We start from the raw sequence: 20198 nt of genomic DNA on the forward strand, positions 1-20198 counted from the left end.
ATCGACTCTCTTTATTCTATAATAACGGTGGATTTATGTTCACTTGCAATTTTAACTGATTTCATCAAATATAAGCTGTTGAGCAGAAGTTTGAAATTTAATTCGTCGAGGAATTTCGCAAGTATTTTAACAGAATGGAGAGGTGGATACATGACAGTTTATCCGGCTTGCTGGATTTTCCTGTTCCAGATGATCTGACACAGTGAGCATGCATGTTATAATTAAATATTTTACTATGAGTGTCAAATTGTAACGATACCATTCTTGTAACTAATGATATTAGGAAATGTAATTTATAGATTCCATACTTAATTTAATTATGTAATGAGTTATTTTGTTTCCTCTTTGTAGGTACATTTTGAAAATTCAAAACATGACCGATCTGGATGAATATTTATGCACTCTGCTCGATTCTAACAATCCTAAGCATCGACAGTTTATTATGGAGTTAAAACGAAGGCAACAGGGCACTCTTGGTAATTTTTGTTATATCGTTAATTAATGAGATTAAGGTCAAAGAAATAAAAAAGTCATTTGACATTACAGCTTCGTCCGCAGACCTCGTAGGGTACAAAAAGGTAGCAGACGATGAAACTACAACTTCAAAGAAAAATTCTGAGAAGCAGGGTGAAAAGAAAAAGGGGAAAATGATAAATAATGAAATTCAAACGGTAAGGTTTGTATATGTTTTCTACCTTACTTTGCATCTAACTCGAGCCCTTCCTTCCACAGGAAGGTGGAAAGTCAGAAAAGAAAAAACCTAAATTTACTAACCTAAATTCGCAAGAGGTAAGCCAGTAAAATATTTTTCATTTCATTCCACGTTTGACTTGAGTCTTCGTTTGGCAGGAAATTGGAAAGACAGACAAGACAAAGAAGAAGAAAACGAAATTTGTCAATTTATATTCCCAAGAGGGTAAAGACAGAGAAACGATTCTTTTAAAAGGTAACGTAAAAAAGTATAGGAGATATTTTTTGTTATAAAACAGTCTGTCTAATATTAAAAATGATATTTTTGCTTTGAATAGGCAGATACAAGTGTGATTGCGAAGCTCGCAAGCATTCCCTTATAAACAATTGCTCAAATTGTGGCAGAATAGTTTGTTCTCAAGAAGGCTCAGGTCCGTGCTTCTTTTGCGGCAACCTGGTATGCTCACCGGATCAACGGGCTATTCTTTCAAACGGATCCAAGCAAGCGGATAATCTTTACAATAAACTCATGGATCAGAAGCCGAATAAAGCATTGGAGGACTCTCTACAACATAGGAACAAGCTTTTGGACTTTGACCGAAACAGGTACAACTAATGACGTTTCAAAAGCCATTCTTTGAGGAACAAAACAAATTTGGCATTGTATACCCACTGAATTTCTACACAGTGCACGCCGTACAGAAGTTATAGACGACGAAGCAGACTATTACCAGGCAAGCAGCGTGTGGTTGTCTAATGAAGAGAGAGCTAAGCTGGTGCAGAGGGAAGCAGAGTTACGAGAGAAACGTCATGGTTCCCGAATAAATAAAAAAATAGTTGTCGATTTTGCTGGCCGAGAGATCAATGAGGAGGAAGATGAGACTTTTAATAAATCATCAGATCCAATACTGGATCAGCTTCGGGACTCGACTACTTTGACAGATGACATTGCGTGTCCCATGGAATTTGATCGACCAAAGGTAGGGTACCCACCATTGCATTATTTACCTTGTGTAATTTTTAAATTACGCACTTAAATAGCAAGCATGTCTGTAGTTATTTTTTTTAAACTGAAAATATTTTGTTTAGTATAATTATTCAAGAGTATCTGAATTCTGGTATCTTTGTATTACAGTATGTCAAGATGAATTTATGGGATACAAGTGGCAGTAGACAAGTAAAGAGTAAAACGGAGTCCTCTGGAGTCATTCATCGCATACAAGACAAAGAATTACTGGAAATGTCTGACGATGGATTTTGTCTTAGTATGCACCAGCCCTACGCATCATTGTTGGTTGCTGGAATTAAAAGGTAAGTAAGTCAAGTGAATAAGTCATGTAGCTAGCAGATAGGCCAGGTGAAGAAGGCAATGCATTTCTTTAATTTTACAGGGACGAAGGTCGCACATGGTACTCAGCACATCGAGGCAGACTGTGGATCGCAGCAACTGCAAAAGTTCCTTCTTTGGCAGAGATATCCACTGTGGAGAACACCTATCGCGTTTTAAGGGATGGTAACTGTCCTTACTGGCATCGATAGATCTTTAATGTTCCCATCGGTTCACGTGTCCAGTCCCAATATATTCATATAGAGAATACGAAGTCTTTTGTTCCTAAGAATTCTATCGAAGTCTAGCTTTGGTAGTTCCTTAGGACTCGATATCTTTCTTAACTCATTAATTACGTCGTGCTTCCATTCAGAAAACATCAAGTTCCCAGGAAACTATCCCACGGGATGTCTCCTTGGTTGTGTGACGGTGGTCAATGTGTTGTCTCAAGAGGAGTATCGGAAGCAATTTCCAGAGGGTGAGAGCGACAGCCCCTACGTGTTCCTGTGCGAGGATGCTCACGAGCTGCCCCTGAGGTTCCCAATAAAAGGAAAGCATAAGATCTGTGAGTGAATCCTTCCTGCATCGAATATTCAACATCTTAACCTCGTTACAGAAATAACGATAAGAGAAATTTCGCAGATAAGCTGGAGAAGAAGATACACCATGCGGCAGTGAAGACTCTCGCTCGAGTAGCCAGATAATCGGAGTTTCAGTCAACCGATTTTGGCTTCAACATTATACTCTCCATCTACCTAAACCATACTTCCAAAGACTCCAGGAAATAATTAGAGATAATCCCTAACGCAACGTGCCAACGAAAGCTGCGATTAGACGTCGTTATCAATATGGAGAGGAAAATGTTAATTGTCATTTATCATTGACATCTCATATCCTTCCTGTGCCATCTTTAATCTAGATTAGCCCTAGGCGTTATAGTTACGATTACAGAGTTGTAAGATCACATAAGCTCGGACAGCGGCTAGGAACGAAGAGGTCGTTAACTAGAATAGCGGGTTTCGTTCCTGGCTCGCTCAAAGCGAAGACGCAATCGGCGTCGGGTTTATGCGTGCTGACGAGGTCGAGGTCGAGGGCAACCCGGAAAGACTCGATCTCAAATGTTCATCGATGAGGATTTTCTTTAAATCTACATCGACAAGGATGCTCTTTAAATCTACATCGATAAGGATTCTCTTCAAATGTACGTCGGCGAGTCCTTCAGGCTCGCCCCGCAGGCGTCGCAGAGAGAGGCGTCTCTCTCGTTGACGAGGGTGCATTGGGGGCACTCCTTGCCCCCGCTGGCCAGTGGTTTCTCCTCGTTGCCCTTCTTCCGAGACTTGCCGCACATCTCGCAAATCCTGCGCGATGCGTCGTTCAGGTACGTGCAGGTGGAGCAGTTCCACCTGGATCGGGAATCTCCTGTAGGGGAGTCGACGCGAAGGGCACCCAAGTCGACGGAGTCGAAGCACGACCTCGTCCTTCGGACGGTCGCCTCGCCGTTGGCCAGCCGGGTCGACCTCTCCTCCGGGGAGAAATCTCGGGTCCTTCCCGCAGAGGCTGGCCAGTCTAGTTCCAAAGTGCGAGAGGCTCTTCGAGGGGCTCTTCGTGGACCCCACGTTTCGGATCCTAAAGAAGATTAAAGCAAATTAGGCGTTTAAGGCGATATGAAAGTGCCAAGGTTATCGGGTTCGTGAAACTTCATTGAACTGGGAGTACAAAGTCATTTTAAATTGTAATATTGAGGCTGTGAGCACGTCGAATCATAGCCTACAAATTTTATTTTTAAATATTACCTGTGAATAACGCCTCGGGTTCCACTTGGCCAGGTGCGTCCAGCTCGATGAGGCGACCCGTAGGTACCCTGGTTCCTCGTACCCTTGTGGGTGAGTGACCGGTATCCACAGGACGTTCCTCTTCCACCAAACCATCTTCGAAAGGTGTGGAAGGTGACAGCGAAAGGCGTCGATGATGGTACCTTTCGGATTTATGGCGGACCTGGTGGGTTCTCTCCAGTCGATGCCTTAATACCCGGATTGCCCTTTCCGGAGTCCCTGCATAGGTCTCGCGAAACTCCAAGACTTCTAACCAGGACACTGGAAACTTTTGTGACACGTTCTCCCAGATTTCCTTCAGGATCTGTGGCACCGGTTTAAGATAAGGCACAGTGAAAGGAATATATATTACTATATACGTTTTTGAGTTAAGTCTTACTTGACATTCGACAAAGGCAACTATGGCATCTCTGCTCACGTTTAACACTCTGTCCGGATCGATGGATCCTTCCAGGGTTAGCACTCCGAGATCCGTGTGCTTGTAGCCCATTAATTCAAACATCAGTTCCGCACCGATCAGGTTTGTCTCGACTTCGTGTTTGTAGTACCCACTGTACGTCTACGGCAAGAAAAAGATTCACGTTTGAAGGAACTTGCTTAATGCAAAGTAGGTCACTGAATCCATTACGGACCCGCAGGGTTTTGTATTCTTTTCGCCAAGGTTGAGCCAAAAGGTTTGCGGCGTATAAAGAAATTGCATTCCATGCCGTACAGGCTCTGTACCCACTGAAGTCGTGCAATGTTGCTGCGGAGTGATGTAGGATGTTTGCTGTTTCACGAAATATGTATTTGCTGTTGTTGGGTACGAGACATAAGTATTCTTTTACGAAACCTGTTAAAGAGAAGTTAACGGGAGAATTTCTGGTGTGAAGTTAATTAACGTCGGCCAGATTCTATGTTGCATACCTTCCAGCTTATGCCGTTGTTGTAATTTCAACGGACAGTCGTCGGTCTGAAGATAAACCAAGTGGCTTTGTTCCAACCTCATACTAATCTCTTGGAGTCTATCTTTCGCCATTTTCTAAAGTACCTAGAATACATTTGTTCTTGAGGTCCATGAATATATTGTTAATGCATTAGCATATAGAAAGTAGCTCGATCCAATCGTGTTTATTAAACATTGTTATTAATATAGCTACCACTAGAAAATTATCGTTGTAATCGTATCTCTCCATAAGGAATTGCTGAGGCCGCTGCAAGAGGTATTTCCCATGATGAGGGTTTAACAAACATTACGTTATTTCAGGTATCGTTCGGAACGTCAGACTGAGCCTTTTTGGTTGGTTACAACCTAAAAATATATTCTGGATTTACGTGTCAATATCGGCCGAGTTGAATCGCGAGTTAACCTTTTTACCGTCAACTTTTCCACAGACTTCTCCATCTTGAATATTTTGTGCCTGGCCTCCCTTATCCACTTTTTGTTAAATCATCTCGTTTCCTTGGAAAGGGATACCACTTTCTAAAAGTGATTTCTGATTTTCAGTTAATCTTGACTGTGCGACAGGTTATGTATATATTTTATAAATCTGAAACTAGAAATAAAAAAGATGTATCACGTCGCCATTAAAATTGAGGCAAGGTTTATCGGAGATGAGTTGGGAGATTGCTATAGCTGGTTTATATTTAGTGAGACGCGTTGTTCATGTATGGTTTCATGTTTCGACTTTGAAGTTCGGTTTCTACATTCACCGAGCCGATGACTGAATTTCTAACCTCTTATGCTATATTTTACCCAATGCGGTTACATGACCTGCTGCGTAAACATTTAAGTTTTTTAAGAAAAGAAAATCGGAATGGGAAAAGTCAAAAGACGTAGGCGTAAGCCGGAGAAAGATAACCCCACTGGATTGCCGAGTATCAAAGATTTCGAGGAGGACGAAAATAATTCCAACAGCGATAAAGAAAAAGCATTTCAGGATGTCTTCGAACAGGTAAATTCTCTTATATTAAAGTTGAGGCTTAGCATTAGACCTTCACTTTATTGCAGTTTACTGCTTCTCGATTCTTCCACAAGGAAGAAAATCTTGTTCGTTACCTAAATTACACAGAATGTGAATGAAATAAATCATCGATTTTTAATTTCTATGCATCGTTTCTTTATTAATAGCTGCAGTCGCCAACCATCGAAGAAAAGATCTCTGCTTTGCAGACGCTGGAATCTATGTCATACGAGGCACTGATTGCCTTACAAATTGCTAAGAATAAAGTAGCAAGGATAGTTGGGCCGTTATTGACAGATCTTAACTCAGTCGTGCGTACGGCAGCAGCAAGTGCATTAAGAAATGTTGCCGATAACGGCGGTGACGAAGCTTATACACAACTGATAAAGGACGATCTTATGACTCCACTTATTGTATCATTACGGAAGGTATGAAATATAACATGTCAAATATTTCCATAGATTAATATTGATTTAAGTTAATAACATTATTTTGCAGCATTATGCCGAATGGCAACCAGAGGTGGGTATGAAAGCAAGCAAACTACGCGAAGAGAAAAATGCGTTCATTCAAATTGTAACATTACTCTGGACATTATGCGAGAAGGACGAGCAAGTCGTACAGATTTGCAACAACAACAATATCATGGTTACGCTTTTAAAGTTCCTTAACCCACTGGTTTACGGAATGGATATGAGCATCGTCGCTGCTCAGTGCGCTGTCACCTTATGCGAGGATAATTCTGTCGCCATTAACGAGGTAAAGAGACAAGAAGGGTTCATTATAACTCTCTTGGATTTAAAACCAGAAAAGGAGAATAGTATTTCTGAATTATTACTGCTTCGAACTTTAGTAGCCAATCTGTTAATGAATGCCAATGCCGAGTTCCGTTCGGAGCAAGAAACTATTCGTATGGTCTGTAAAATTGTTGCTGTCTTATCGGATATTTTATTGATCGATCGAGAGCGCCAACTGGAGATACTGCGAATCCTGCCTCAGCAAAACGATGGCATGGGTGGGTCGTCAAAAAAGAAGGTTCAGGAAATTAGGCAGATTCTTGCTGCTGAGCAGCAAGCCCTGGAAATTTTAGCAAACCTCTGTTCAGAGGAGCCTGGCAGTGAAAATGTTTCAGACTTGGACGAATCGGATGATTGCGAAGCAGAATTCATGGAAGAAGATTCAACTGAAGAGAGAGGCTATGGAGTCTCAAATATGCCAGTCGAACTCGTCGAAGTGGTAACTAGCCACGGAACGATGAAGAAAGTTTGGCAACTCACAAAAGCACTTCCAGATAATATTCAGGATTTAATGGGGAAATCTCCAGAAGGAAAGATCATAAAGAAACAATTTCATACTCTCCGCTGTCGAGCCTTTTTGTGCCTTAATAATTTACTGACCAGTTTCGACATTGATGGATTAGGTACCCCCGACGAATTATACAGGTAAATTGGAATCGCTATTCTAAATGTTTTATATTAAAAAATAAGTGAAAGTAAACGGAAGCGTTGATTTGTAGGATTTGGATAGAAATTGGCACAACAGTCTTTAAAGTTGCCGATCCTAATGACACGGAACTGCTGGAGTCTGCGACCTCAGCAATGCGAGCTGTTTTACAGAAACTTACTGAGATCCGTGCAAACTCTTTCAGTCAGATGACTTTAGAAGATCTCCAGCCCATGTTGAACGGAGAGAGACAATGTCCCAATCCAAGTGTTCGAATAAATTTGATACGCATCCTTGGTAACTTGGCACTTTTGCTCGTTACTGTGGATAATACGGAGAGTCGCGAATTAGTTAAGGTATATTAATTACTTTTACGCAATTAGAAACATTAAAATTGTCACATTACTTAAATTCTTTAATTTATTTATGCAGTATGTGTCTACGTTCTTACTGGATGCTTGTACAAAGGAGACGGAGGTCTGGGTAATGGCCGAAGCATTAGATGCAATAATGGATATTTACGCCGAAGATGAGACAAATCAATTAGCAGTCGAAGTAGATCTTGTTGAGAAACTTCAAAGCCTTATTCCGCTTTTCAATAACAAGGTTAGTTTAGTAAATGTACTTAAACTGTTGTAGTTCTGAAGCGAATAAATTTTGCTTCATAATTTATGGCAATTCATCATTGTCTTTGTAGATCCGATTGCAGAAAAGGAACCTCGGTGATAATGCATTTGTGGTGTCAACGGTTAAGACAAATTTAAGAAGATTCGTCAAATATAAGGATCAACAAGTGGCGGGTCTTAGGTAGAATTTACTACAGGTAAATATAATTTTACAACAAAGGAAGAATGAATTATGTAGAAATATCAATTGTTTTACTTACCCTACCTGTAAATCTGTGAATCCTCTGTACAGAATGAGATATTAAAAAAATATTCCTATACAAAGATTCAGCGGAATGTAATCTGAAAAAGAAAACCAGTGGGTTAAGCTCAAAGAGACGATCAGACATTTTCCTTCGAGACTCCTTAGATCGATTTATTTCCTATCAATAAATAATGAAAATGCTAGGTACACGTGGTACAACGACGCTCGTAAAGAAGCACCCATCGGTCACAAGACATCCACTGAGGATCGTAATCCTACGTATAAAGAAATATTGTTACACATCGATATGCAATATATCACTTCGAAGCACACCGTAAGAGCTTGAATGTTCATCGAACCATGCTCAGAAACAGGACTATAAAATTTAATATCGTAAGTCTCCCGTAAATAATTGCACTTGGCGTAAATCTCACTGTTGGTTCGATGTCTTTACTCTGCATGATAATCGAAACGAAATTTTGTATCCCTTAGAACGAACTTCCTCTTTTATCTACCTGAACAGTCTCGGCCGAGCCTCGTCTCGAGGAACTCCTAAGTGAATTTTGGGCACTGTTCCTACGAGGCTTCGGAACAGGGTTGACATCTTCAAGTATTTCTGGCCTCCTTCTGATGGGCTCTGAAATATGCAACTCGATAACCTTGACGGGTTCCAGGGAAGCTTCGACAGGAATCGGAGGTTCCGGGAGTCTAACAACTTCGACATCGTTGCTGCTACGAGGGACCTCCTTCATCTCGACCTTGATCTCCTTGTCGTCCATCATGTTCTTGAAGAAGCTCCTTCGATTAGCCTGGATGCTGAGTCTGGTCCCAGAGATCTCCTCCGAGGAGTTCTCTTCACTCGGACTCCTCGCCTCGAGAGCTTTGATCTGCTTCTCTATCTTCTCGATCTCCTCCTTCACGGAGAAGCTGTCGCTTCTTGACAAAGCACCCGAAGAACCTCTTTTTCGAAGGGAAACCTCATCGACAGCCTGAATAGATTCCTCGATTATCTCCAGATTTTCCTCCTCGACCTTTCGCAGCTCCACTTCCTCGACTTCTGTCGGTGAAGACTTGCCACTTGGGACATCTTCATGTACGATGTCTTGCAGATTCTCTTCTAGATCGATCGTTAAGGTTTCTGGATTTTCACCTGGTGGAGATTTCGAGTCCTCGACTTCAGGGTTATGTGTTTCCCCCGAGTCCTGCTGCTCATCTTTTTGGGAAGTCTCTTCTTCTTTGGTTGGTGTACTCGAAGACCCTTCGCCAGCTTCTAGGCTCTTCTTCGTCATCTCGTCGATGTTTTCCGTCACCCTCGCGATGTCTCCTACATCCAGGGACTTCGAATCTCCGGAGACGTCCAGCACGCGTACCTCGTTCTCCTGTATTTCGCAGCGAAACGTTAAAAAAAAAAACATACGCACATTACAAAGAAACGAGGATGTAACATTCGAGGTTATGTATGAAACAAAAGGTACCCGTGGAGTTTCCAATTGTTCGACCCGACGAGGAGGTTGAGGAGCTCTGCGTTTCTTCCTCCCATACGCACTTACAGTGCTGGACACGGAGATACAGCTGTTGATAGATAAATTCGACCTTCTCACCGCATCTTGGCTGAACCTTTTGAAGACATAATCATCCGCGACGTTCTCGTTTTCATCCCTAAGGGATACATCATTGGACCTGGAGGCTCTCTCAGGAAAATCCTCTTCAGAATCCAAGGTGACGTTCAGTCTCAACGAAGACCTCTGACTGTTCCTCCTGCGAAACAATCGATCGTTAACCTTAAACAAATGCAACGTGCAAAAGAGATTTTCGAATTATACAATAGCTTATAAGGGTAATTATGGATAAAGAAGAGATAAATATCTACTTCGGTGGCACTGGAGTGAGTTCTGAGTTCCTTTCCTCGATCGCTCCATTTTCTCTATGCACTTTGTCTTCAAAGTCCAGCGGAGGTATCTTGTCTTTTGGTCTCGGGCTCACCTGGCCGAACCTGAAAAACGACAAGACTCGTTACATAATGTAAAAACCAGGCTCAGCATTCTTATAATAATCTGCGTCCTAAATGCGACGTGAATAGCAACTAGCAAAACGGTAAAATTCAATTAAGAGAATAATTACCGAAATAACGGTTATTAAAAAAAAAAAAATGTATATATATGACTCAATTACCGTTTAATCGAGCCGTTGAGAAATTAAATTTAATTACTGGTAGAATAAGTACCCACCAAGCACGCCATGTTACAGTTACATAACACTGGAATAACATGATATATACCGAATGTTACTCATTACATATATTAATGTCATGTTACAAGCGTTATGTAACGGTTATATTATTGTTGTGTAACCGTGTTTGGGGGGGATTATTACTAAAAAATATCCCTAATCTCTATACCGTCTTGCAGGTGCCTTCGGGGTGAGATCGCCCATGATGGACGTCGTGGTATCTTGAGGAGTGCCATCGTACAATCTGGCAGGGTCGCCATTTACGGTCAAACTCGAACCGTATCTCGAAGAATTGTCCAGGGTGTATTTCCTCCTTCTGACCAGAGTCCCGAGGGCTTCGTCGAATTCCTGCTGGTCTCTGGATACTCGAGGAGGAGCGACGGGTCGCTCGGTCTTGTACGCCGAAGAGACTAAAATTAATAACCATACATATACTTCTCGTCAAAATTTCTATATCCGTTGTATCCAACTACAATTCCATTGGGTCGTTCCATAAGCTCGCGTTTGTATTTAGAAAAAAAAAAAAAAAAACAATAAGCGAAGTTAAGCAATATCAATTGTTAATACATTCTTCGTTGCGACTTCTCGACGTCTAAGTAGCTTTTAACTCCTCGCTTGAGAAAATTTTTAATTCTTTAATTTGTATAGCCAATATATATATTTACTATGATATATATTTATTTACTGTTCCATGAAATGGAATTTAAGGGAATTAAATAAGTTAATTAATACGTCATTCATTTCGTCGCGAAGGATAGATTTTTCGGTTTTTACAGATTTATGGAAAGACCCAAGGGAATTCGTCTAAGAAATATTTATCACGCGAAAGATAACGATAAACTAGTTTAATATATTCCGTGCTGATATGAAAGTGCATTTGGAAGCTTACTGGTGGGACCTTGACGAATGGCGGACGCCGATTGGCCGAGACCGTACGTACCCGTGGTAATGGCGGTCGTCCGTTCCGGGATTTCCGAGATTTCCTTTCGTTTCCCGAAGAGTCCGCTCCTGAGGAAATGCACAACGGTTGATTCACATTCGGTGTACACGCCTGTGATAAGATTACGCCCGCTCGATCACGAGAAGGCGTGCAATCGCGATAGGAAAACGCGAGTCGAGCGTTTCCAGAGCGAAAATCAAAGAAACCAAGAAAATACGAGAAAGAGCGAGAACTACGCGTCTTTTTTTAGCGAAAAAGGACGCATTCGATAAAACATCCAGTGCTTGACTCGCCTTTTGTTCTTTTCTGCTTTTCTTTTTTTTTTCTCTCTCTTTTACTCTAGCGTCACGTCGGTCGACTCAAAAGGAAGAAGTCGATTCTATTCACGGCGGCCAACGTAAGCCTGGTATCGTCATATCCATGCATATCGCGAGTACGTCACTGGTTGTTGCTCAGCTTTTCCACTCGAGCATTCGTGAATAATTACACGCGTGGAGTTTCTCGCCGGCGAAGCTGTGAATAAATTCACCAGGTCTCAAGGTCGTCGCCGGTTGACCAGCGAGGAAAGAAATCTCACGAGTGATTGCTCAATGGACGCGCAACACCCATCCCTAACTAATTTATAATTTATTCAAAATTCATTAAAGCCCAACATCCCTTAACGCCATGATAATTAAAATCCCAAAGAAACATATGATTTATAATAAAAAGTCTAGCGCTTAATTTAATTTTCCTACTTATATTCGTTCTTCGCGAGTGTCCAGAAAATCTGCATAAACGCTTCCGTTTGATTTTTTTTTTGTTTTTTAATTTCTGGCCCTCTTAATGCGCTTTCAATGTCAAGAGTAGGTTCTTTCCATAACGACCGGCGAATAATAGCCGTCGTCGGCGAATTAAAGTCGATTTTACTCGCGTTAATCGCGCGAACCTTCCTGCTGGAGGTCTCCGACATTTGCATACAACATGTGGGGGACATTTCCCAGCACATGCGGTCTTACTTTTCAATTAAACTGAAATTGACCTCGCCGATAACTAGGTTGTTCCACAAGCCCTCAGAAAAAATCTGTTATCACATTTATACATTTTTTTTCTTTTTTTTAAACAACTACCCGCTTCCTCTATAGTACAAAGCGAGAGACTTCGGTCTCCCATCAATTCCTATTTTCACTCCAATAAATTCCAGGATAATTATTTCTTACCATTAGAACAAGGTTAATTGAAATGTCCCCTCCAAGAAAAAAAAATAATAATAATAATAATAATAGTTTCAAAGAATGGAAGAAAAAGAAAGAAAAAAAAAGTGATATCTAGTGAATAGGAATACATTTTTAATTAATCCCACGGTTCGTCCTCTTGCGAGAGATGTACTTCTCGCGGATCTTTACGAAGGGGATTTATGAAACAACCCGGTAATATTGATTTTCTAACAATCCCTTTAGAACAAGCCAAATTGATTTTCAATCGGCATTAGTCACCGCGCGATGAATTTTGCACTTTGTTCGGTCCCGGTCGCGACTCCGGTTTCGCAATTTTTCAGATTTCCCTCCGATTTCCGAATAAGTCTCTGTATATATACGTAAACGAGTCTTACAACAGCGAGGAGGATTATCCGATGTGTGGACACGCGGTATCGATACGTATGAAGAGATTACACAGATCGGTGACGAGTGACATCGAAAATAGCCCGACTTCGCCTCCACCTCGCAATAAATATTTCCCTCGCGTCCCCTCTAACGATCATTGATTAAAATACACATATCTCCTTCGTAATATCCCCTAGATTCACATAGTAAATTTTCAAACGATCAGGGAAACCCACATAGGAGAAAAGTCGCACATACGAGACTTTCGTCCCGCCTTAACATGCGATCTGAAGATCTCTTCTCCGCTTGCGTTTTATTTTGTTATTTAACGATGCTTCTAAATTAAAAAAAATAATAATAATAAATGCGAATAATTAATTTGAAAGTACCAGCCTGGATTCGGCCGTCGTATGCAAATTTCATTTAGATTGGGCCAGGTCAGTTATTTCTGGCTGGAGGCGGGCCAACCGCACTTTCGAGGCCCGGCCGCGATCGCGATTCCGCACGCGGTTCAAGTTCAATGCGATTCGATTCTCCTACTACTATAGCATCCCTAATAACTATTATTCTTTCCTTATGGGGATGTGAAAGTGGCATTCGAGAGGTCGATCGTTACAGAGGCCATGCGGAAGGTCCCGACACCCCTCTAACTTCATTGTTTATATATAAAAAAAAAAGATGGTCTATAATCAAATTGTCAGACTTGAAATTTCATGGGTGTCAGGATCTTCCCTCCCGCCTGTATGTTCACCTTCGTATCAACCTTTACAACGTGAATATGAAAGCCATAAGGAAGGTCCTGACACCCATGAAATTTCGTTTGTCATAGAAATTAAAAAAAAATGTCTATAAATAAATATTTGAATAATTGAAGTCCCATGGGTATCACGACCTTCCTTATCGCCTCCATGTACACGGTGTAAAGTTATAAACGATTCTGTACATCCAGTTAGGAGAAGAGTATGATAAGGGAGACCTCTTCGACGCCACCTTGTCGCCTTAATATCTATTATCATTCGTATTCGCAGGTGAGAAATGTCGAACCAACCACGTGGATTTTATGGAGAAGCTGTTGGACCTCTTCTTCCGACTCCTCCCGAAGGTCCAGAATTTCGACTTGGGTTCTTTAACAGGTGCCAATTTGGCGTCGCCGTTGACAGTCGTCCGGGCATCCTTAGAAGCCTTTTCGTCATCCTTGAAGGGGTTCAGGTGCTCCGGATAGTCGTAGACGGAGATGCTGGGCTTCCTTAGTCGCGACATCTTCCTCGGAGATGCGCACCTTCCCCCAGGTCACGTGATCCGTGGAGAGCCTTTCATCCCCTCGTCCTCAGGGCGCAGGACCTGCCGAAGGAAATTATAACGTCACTTATATGTACGTTTTCATCCTCGTAATAATTGACATTGATTTTATTTTTTTTCTTTTCGGTACTATTCAAAGCAAAGCAGTACTGGCAAAAAGTTCCTACACTTATATGCATTTATTATTTATATTCATTCCCTGGTCGAAGAGAAAGTTTGCGAGGGAGAGGTCCGATCGGATTCATTCGATCGAGATAATCGATTAGCGATTATCGACCCAGGGGAGAAGACTCATCTTCCCTAATAGCTGCTGGCACCAAGAACATTTTCCTATCTGCCTAGAATTGATAACCATGTTTATTTATTTATTTAGTGTATGACTCCCGAAACATTATCAGTTATTTGGAGAACGATAAGTCAATGTACAGGCTGATTCACATTTCGACTTTGTTCGCTGACGACTCTCGAAAGAAACGCTCTGTTCGCGATTGAAAGAAATAAAAAAGGAACCCAGTAGAGTCTAGCGCCAAATACGATTGCGCGAGGAATATTACTGCTTAATTTCTCCCGTTAATATTATTTTGTCATTATCCAGCGAATAAATTCGCTTAAATACTTGAAATTCAATCGTGCTCATATTTTTGCGTCTCGTGTTATGGATCGATTAAATGTTGCTTTTATCGCGTAATGTCGTACTCAAGATCGACTTCGTCGACGACTCGAGGTCGGTCGGGTCGATCGCTCGGCTTGCAGCCGAACAATTAGATCAATTAGTCCATCGGGCTCGCATTGCTCGCAATTCCCTTACTTGCGTTTCCACCGGGGAGTTGCGCACATTGTTCTTCTCTAGGATTACGCAACCTAGTCGTAGACCGTGATGCGCTTATAAAAATATTCCCCTCGTCCGAAAAATATTTTTCTATTCATCTCTAGAATTATGCAACTCGATCAAAGTCTGACGCGCGTTCTCAAAAGTATTCCCCTTGTCCGAGGAATATTTTTGTTTTCACCCCCTACTTTTTCATCTTTTCACTTTTTCACATTTTCACATTTTCACATTTTCACATTTTCACATTTTCACATTTTCACATTTTCACTTTTCACATTTTCACTTTTTCATATTTTCACTTTTTCATCTTTTCACTTTTTCGTCCGAGGAATATTTTGGTTTTCACCCCCTACTTTCTTATTCCCTTCGCCCCCTGGGAAAGAAAAAATATTTATAGCAAGCTACATGGAGCGTTTAGGAATCCGTTCCTTTGTCCGAAGAGGCGACAGGAAACTATTTCCTCGGAAGTTTGAAAACATCCCGAATTCTAATTCGGGCCGAAGAATAGTCCAAGAGATATCCTACGGGAATTCGGTTTCGTTGCGAGAGAGGAATTCGAGTTGAATTGAAGGTCAATCCGATTAAACGCCGCCTTTGGTGGGTCCTCCCTGAAAGGCGACTTAATGGGCCTTTTAAGGCCTTTCAATTCGATGATACGATTAATAAGCCCTGGGAACCGCCATTGCACGAGGTTGGGATTAAAAATCACGAAGAAGGTATCCCAAAAATTCTTCGGTGGAATGAAAAAATGAAGAGATAAAAAAACGTGGAATTTATTCCTGAAGGGAAAACGAGCGCCTCTGTCTCGAGGTTTTCCCCCTTGTCTTACAACGGCATTGGGATTTATTTTTGGAAATTTAGTCGAGATATCCGGGCCAGGAAACGAGCTTAGGATCGATTCGATCGCGTGTTCCGCCTCTGCGAAACTCGGTGCTGTGCGTGCACCTTAAAAAAAAAAAAAACAAACAAATAAAATAAAATAAAGAAAGAAAATACGAGATTAGGACACCTTGAATAATTTTATGGGAGGACCAGACTTTGGCTCGAATTGTCTAGTTTCGATTGCGAGTCGAGTCTAAATAATTCCGCTTGAGATTTAATGAAAATGAATACGGGCCTCGCGGAGATAATTCGAGATCTCATAGGAGAGCATCTCGCCGAGGTAGAGGTTACTCTCGAGGATACATAATCTGCAGCTCGAAGAGACTCGCGTTGCGTAAACGGGCCTTTATCTAATCTGCTTGTTGACGAGAGCCACTTTCGCGAGCTCCTATCTCGCCGCATAGCACGATCGAGAAGATGATACCGATATATCGATATGTGGAGCATCGAGGGATCGAAAACCCGAATCCAGGGTGAAAAATAAATATCGACCCCTCTCCTCCACATACGCGTCTCTTCGAGCTCTAAGCTCGAGAGAAAGAAATTCTTTATCGATTATATAAATGAGAATTAATTAAATATTAAACATATCCAACCGAGAGATGATATTTAACATACACGTCGAGTAGAAATGCGGATAGATGGGTCTCATAAAACTGTACCGCGTGGAACTGGCGAGTTTCCAAAATTTCTAGTGCTCCTTTCGGCCGAGGTGTATTTTCGGATCTAATCTTTTTGCCGCCGCGAGATTTCGAATCGCGAAAGGGAACCTCGGCCATTCTCGCTCGACAATAAAACAAAAAGGCTCGAGTAAGAAAATATAACGTTAAATGGTTATTACAGGGACGAACGTTCGTCGCGCCGGTCAGGGCTGGGTGATTGCGCGGGTAAAAAGAGGCTCTTTAACTTGTACGTGGAATGCAATAACGATTCCAGTTATCTGAAAACCATGCACAAGTTATGCCCGATACATGTTAGGGATGCGTCCCCGAATGCGAGACGATGAATGGGGTCTTCACATAGGAAATAACGTTAATCCAGTTAACCGGGTTAACGACTAATGGGTGAGATAATGGAGACGTTTCGTCAAATAAAATAGTTCAGATATTAAATTAATGGTTAGATAGAAAATTAACGGAACGCCGCACAGACTGCAGTCTCAGGTGCGAGATGAATCTACATAGAGGAGGGAAATTATAGATTAATTATTATGTAGTTAATGATTGACGTAACAGAGCGGTCCGTTAAGTTCAATGTACATTTTAGAGCAGTTTAGAAAAAAATGAGTCATCGAGTGAACGACCGTTCTCCCTGTAAAAAAGCGTTCATACGTGCCTACACTCAACAATACGAACTGCAAACGCGTCGCGTCTCTTTAGTTAATAATTAATTTTAATTTCTCCTTAGAGTTAATTAACATGGTACAGAAGGGTCCTATAAGTTCAATGCTTATTCTGGAGGTCTTAGGAAAAATTAGTGACAAAGTCAACGACCGTTCTCTCGGTACAAGTGGTCTGCAATGTCTACGCGCGAGGGCCATTAACCGCAAACGCGTCGCGTCTCTTTGGTTAATAATTAATTTTCATATCCTTAGAGTTAATTAACGTGTTACAGAAGGGTCTTATAAGTTCAATGCTTATTCTGGAGGTCTTAGGAAAAATTAGCGACAAAGTCAACGACCGTTCTCTCGGTACAAAGTGGTCTGCAATGTCTACGCGCGAGTGCCATTAACTGCAAATGCGTCCTACGGGTCGCATAAATGGCGCTTATCGAGGTGTCGCAGACCGGGGATAAACCACCTAGAATTTCCGTGGGTGACGATCAATTTCTTTTCCCGCTACCGTGGACTCGTTCCGCTAGTCGTCACCTTGGCACGAATCGAATAAACGGCCAGCAGCCATTTCGCACGCGTTCCGATCCCCTCGAGATTACTCCCCAAAAAGTTCCTTAACAAATCTAAAAAAACCAGAAAACCAAAGATAAGGCAGAAAGAAGTCAAACTAAACACAGGCTTCGAAAATAAATACCATTCTGACCTTCCGAAATAAATACCATACTGCATAATAAAAAAACCTGCACCGGCAAACATTCAAAACTCTCGGCGCGCGACCTAACCTCTTCCCGACTTCCGAAATATAAATCCTGTGGATTTAATTATATACATTATGTAATTCCTGGCCTTCACTTTGCACCATCGTATTAGATGTATATAAATCGTTGTCACTTTGGCACTAAACCCGTGGAATCATGGAATGTATATATATCCTGGGGCGATTATAAGATCGATTTCCGACGTTCACCCGTCCCAGAGTCGGCCGGGCTCGCCGTCGCTTAACTCGGCGAACTCGCCGCGTGAATAAATAAGTTCCGGTTTTTCGTCGCGTCATTCTTAACCTCGCGGCGTGTTTGCCTTTTTAGGAGGCAGAAGTCCCGTTAGACAAGAATGTAACACTGGGGTTCTTTTTTACCGAAGAGATGACGTGCTTCCGAGGGCGCCGGCGGTCCTTGGGCGAAATGAGAAGCCGTGAGAGCGCACGAACGATCCGAACTGACCGGAGTCGCGCGACCAACTGAGCGGCGTTCGTCTTCGCCGGTGGGACGCCCCCTCTTCCCCCTCCCTCGACCGCGCACCCTCCTGCGCCCACGCCTTGGCGGGACCAAGGAACTCGCCCTCCCCTGCGCTCCGCGACTTTGGCGCGTCACCGATAATTATAATTCCCCTGTGACTCGCGGTTACCGATCCAACGGAAAGCGGCGGAGTCCTCGAGGTCGCGGGCCGCGACCTTTCCGTTCGATCAACCCAGGGGAAATCAGGGATATATAAGGATGTACCCTGAGAAGGAAAAATTTTCAATGAACCTTTAAGATATTTCCCTAATTCAAAGAGTCAGACTTAAATAATATAAAGAGCCTCGTCGAACACCTCGTCCGCGCAAGACTGTCTAACTGGTCCTAATCATTCTAATTTCTAACGGTAAGAACAAGGTGCACAATGACGCGTTCTCCTTCCAGAGGTAAAAGATGAAAGCTTAGTTTTGATGGACTCGATACGAGTTGCACTCCTCTCGAGACTGAGGCCTCGATTGAAGGCAGGTAACCTTGGATTTCGTGATCGATTCGGCGAACGTTATGCTAAATTCGCGTGCACGACGTAACCTTCTCGAATGGCGGAGAGATTCTATTGATCTTAAGGTCACCACAAGGCCTATTTTAACGTGGATTAATAAAAAATCTTGTATACATTAGTGGTACGAGTGTATCGTTCAGTGGTGCGCGTCACATGACATGGAGCGTGGCGGCCATTTTGAATCGGAACTGGGGTCGCGTTTGCCGAATGATTTTCGCTAAAAAAATCCCCGTGATCCCGCGTATCCAGTTAAATTATACTAGTCTAAGGTGCAACGCTTCGAATTCTGGTAATTTTACACTAATTGCCATTCGCGAAATCTCGTAAAGTCGTTTGAAATTTTTTTGTCGAACAGGTCATCGACGAATCCAAGATGGCCGCCACGCTCATCGTTGCCGCCTCGAAGAATTGCCCGTATTTCTGGCCGTTTCTCGTTTATCTAGGGTGATTTTAACATAAGCTGATGTTAAATGCAATATTATTTGTTATTCCCCGTTTAACGTATGCGTGACAGCCGGGTTAAGTTGGAAATATGACGATGCGCGAATCAACTCGCCGACCCATTTCCCAAGACCGACCTCGACGAGTTTAATCAATTGTCCAGTGCTGGGCAAAAATGAGGAAACCCGCGAAAGAAAAAAAAAGGTATACATGAATGTTTAGTGCATCTTCATGTAGGTGGCTAGTCGTTTTATAAATTTGGGATTAAAATTTCGGAACTTTCTGGAACTTTGTCGGTCCGATCCTGCGAAACGTACTTAATTGTTATGTAAGAGCAGCAGAAATTGAGACCACCACGGCCGAGTGACACGTATCGCGCATTATGACGATCCGGTATGCAAATTTAAATGCAGGAAGACCCATTTGAGAGCTCGCCATTCGGCCTTCGCGCGGGCCCACGCGAAATTTCTCAAACTGGACGATAACGCTATTTGAGGAACGAAAGTTGGCCGCGAACTGCGAAAGGATGCGAGCTCGATGTTGTCACTTATGACGCGTTTACGCATTCACGCCTTGCCGTGTAATATACCGGGTGATTCGCGTGTCTTGAAATTTCTGCCACTTGAAAACAGTACACACAATTGAAAACGTATAAAAGACCCTACGGCCCCTTTTTTAAGCACGAAAAGGAAATCCAAGATGGCGGCGCACGTTCGCCATTCTATGGAATTCTCTGGAAAGATCTTATTAATTTTCATCGCAG

The 20198-nt window shown here is 42.3% G+C and overlaps 4 protein-coding genes across 7 annotated transcripts; 2 read left to right on the forward strand and 2 right to left on the reverse strand.

Annotated features, from left to right (window-relative positions):
• Nucleotides 1-9: 9 nt before the first annotated feature.
• LOC105697190 (activating signal cointegrator 1) lies at nt 10-2870 on the forward strand. Of its 2 annotated transcripts, XM_012420289.2 has the most exons (11): nt 10-202; nt 352-476; nt 547-671; nt 733-789; nt 850-946; nt 1029-1296; nt 1379-1670; nt 1826-2001; nt 2082-2203; nt 2391-2582; nt 2660-2870. In XM_012420289.2, exons 1-11 carry the CDS (start codon nt 135-137, stop codon nt 2719-2721), a joined length of 1584 nt encoding a protein of 527 aa, XP_012275712.1. In that variant the 5' UTR covers nt 10-134; the 3' UTR covers nt 2722-2870. The 2 variants fall into 2 exon arrangements, with proteins under 2 accessions (XP_012275712.1, XP_012275721.1); XM_012420298.2 differs by lacking the exon at nt 733-789 and having other exon boundaries at nt 11-202.
• A 38-nt stretch (nt 2871-2908) lies between these two features.
• LOC105697209 lies at nt 2909-5403 on the reverse strand. 2 transcript variants are annotated; one of them, XM_012420324.2, is made up of 7 exons: nt 5207-5403; nt 4989-5140; nt 4756-4879; nt 4482-4681; nt 4229-4408; nt 3811-4153; nt 2909-3643 (listed from the first exon to the last, which is right to left on the reverse strand). In XM_012420324.2, the coding sequence occupies exons 3-7, from the start codon at nt 4865-4867 to the stop codon at nt 3213-3215; spliced, it is 1266 nt and encodes a 421-aa protein (XP_012275747.1). In that variant the 5' UTR covers nt 4868-4879; nt 4989-5140; nt 5207-5403; the 3' UTR covers nt 2909-3212. The 2 variants fall into 2 exon arrangements, with proteins under 2 accessions (XP_012275747.1, XP_012275758.1); XM_012420335.2 differs by having other exon boundaries at nt 4989-5153.
• A 152-nt stretch (nt 5404-5555) lies between these two features.
• On the forward strand, nt 5556-8183 carry LOC105697165 (HEAT repeat-containing protein 3). Its single transcript, XM_012420245.2, has 6 exons — nt 5556-5783; nt 5960-6220; nt 6291-7234; nt 7309-7591; nt 7668-7841; nt 7933-8183. The coding sequence occupies exons 1-6, from the start codon at nt 5646-5648 to the stop codon at nt 8044-8046; spliced, it is 1914 nt and encodes a 637-aa protein (XP_012275668.1). The 5' UTR covers nt 5556-5645; the 3' UTR covers nt 8047-8183.
• A 66-nt stretch (nt 8184-8249) lies between these two features.
• LOC105697172 (muscle M-line assembly protein unc-89) lies at nt 8250-18444 on the reverse strand. 2 transcript variants are annotated; one of them, XM_012420267.1, is made up of 7 exons: nt 18336-18444; nt 13906-14198; nt 11275-11342; nt 10504-10744; nt 9976-10098; nt 9581-9863; nt 8250-9484 (listed from the first exon to the last, which is right to left on the reverse strand). In XM_012420267.1, exons 2-7 carry the CDS (start codon nt 14115-14117, stop codon nt 8594-8596), a joined length of 1818 nt encoding a protein of 605 aa, XP_012275690.1. In that variant the 5' UTR covers nt 14118-14198; nt 18336-18444; the 3' UTR covers nt 8250-8593. The 2 variants fall into 2 exon arrangements, with proteins under 2 accessions (XP_012275690.1, XP_012275681.1); XM_012420258.1 differs by having other exon boundaries at nt 11224-11342.
• Between the last annotated feature and the right edge of the window lie 1754 nt (nt 18445-20198).

This window comes from Orussus abietinus, unplaced genomic scaffold, assembly GCF_000612105.2.
Source record: "Orussus abietinus isolate OABI.00-Male unplaced genomic scaffold, Oabi_2.0 scaffold13, whole genome shotgun sequence".
Lineage (NCBI taxonomy): Eukaryota > Metazoa > Arthropoda > Insecta > Hymenoptera > Orussidae > Orussus > Orussus abietinus.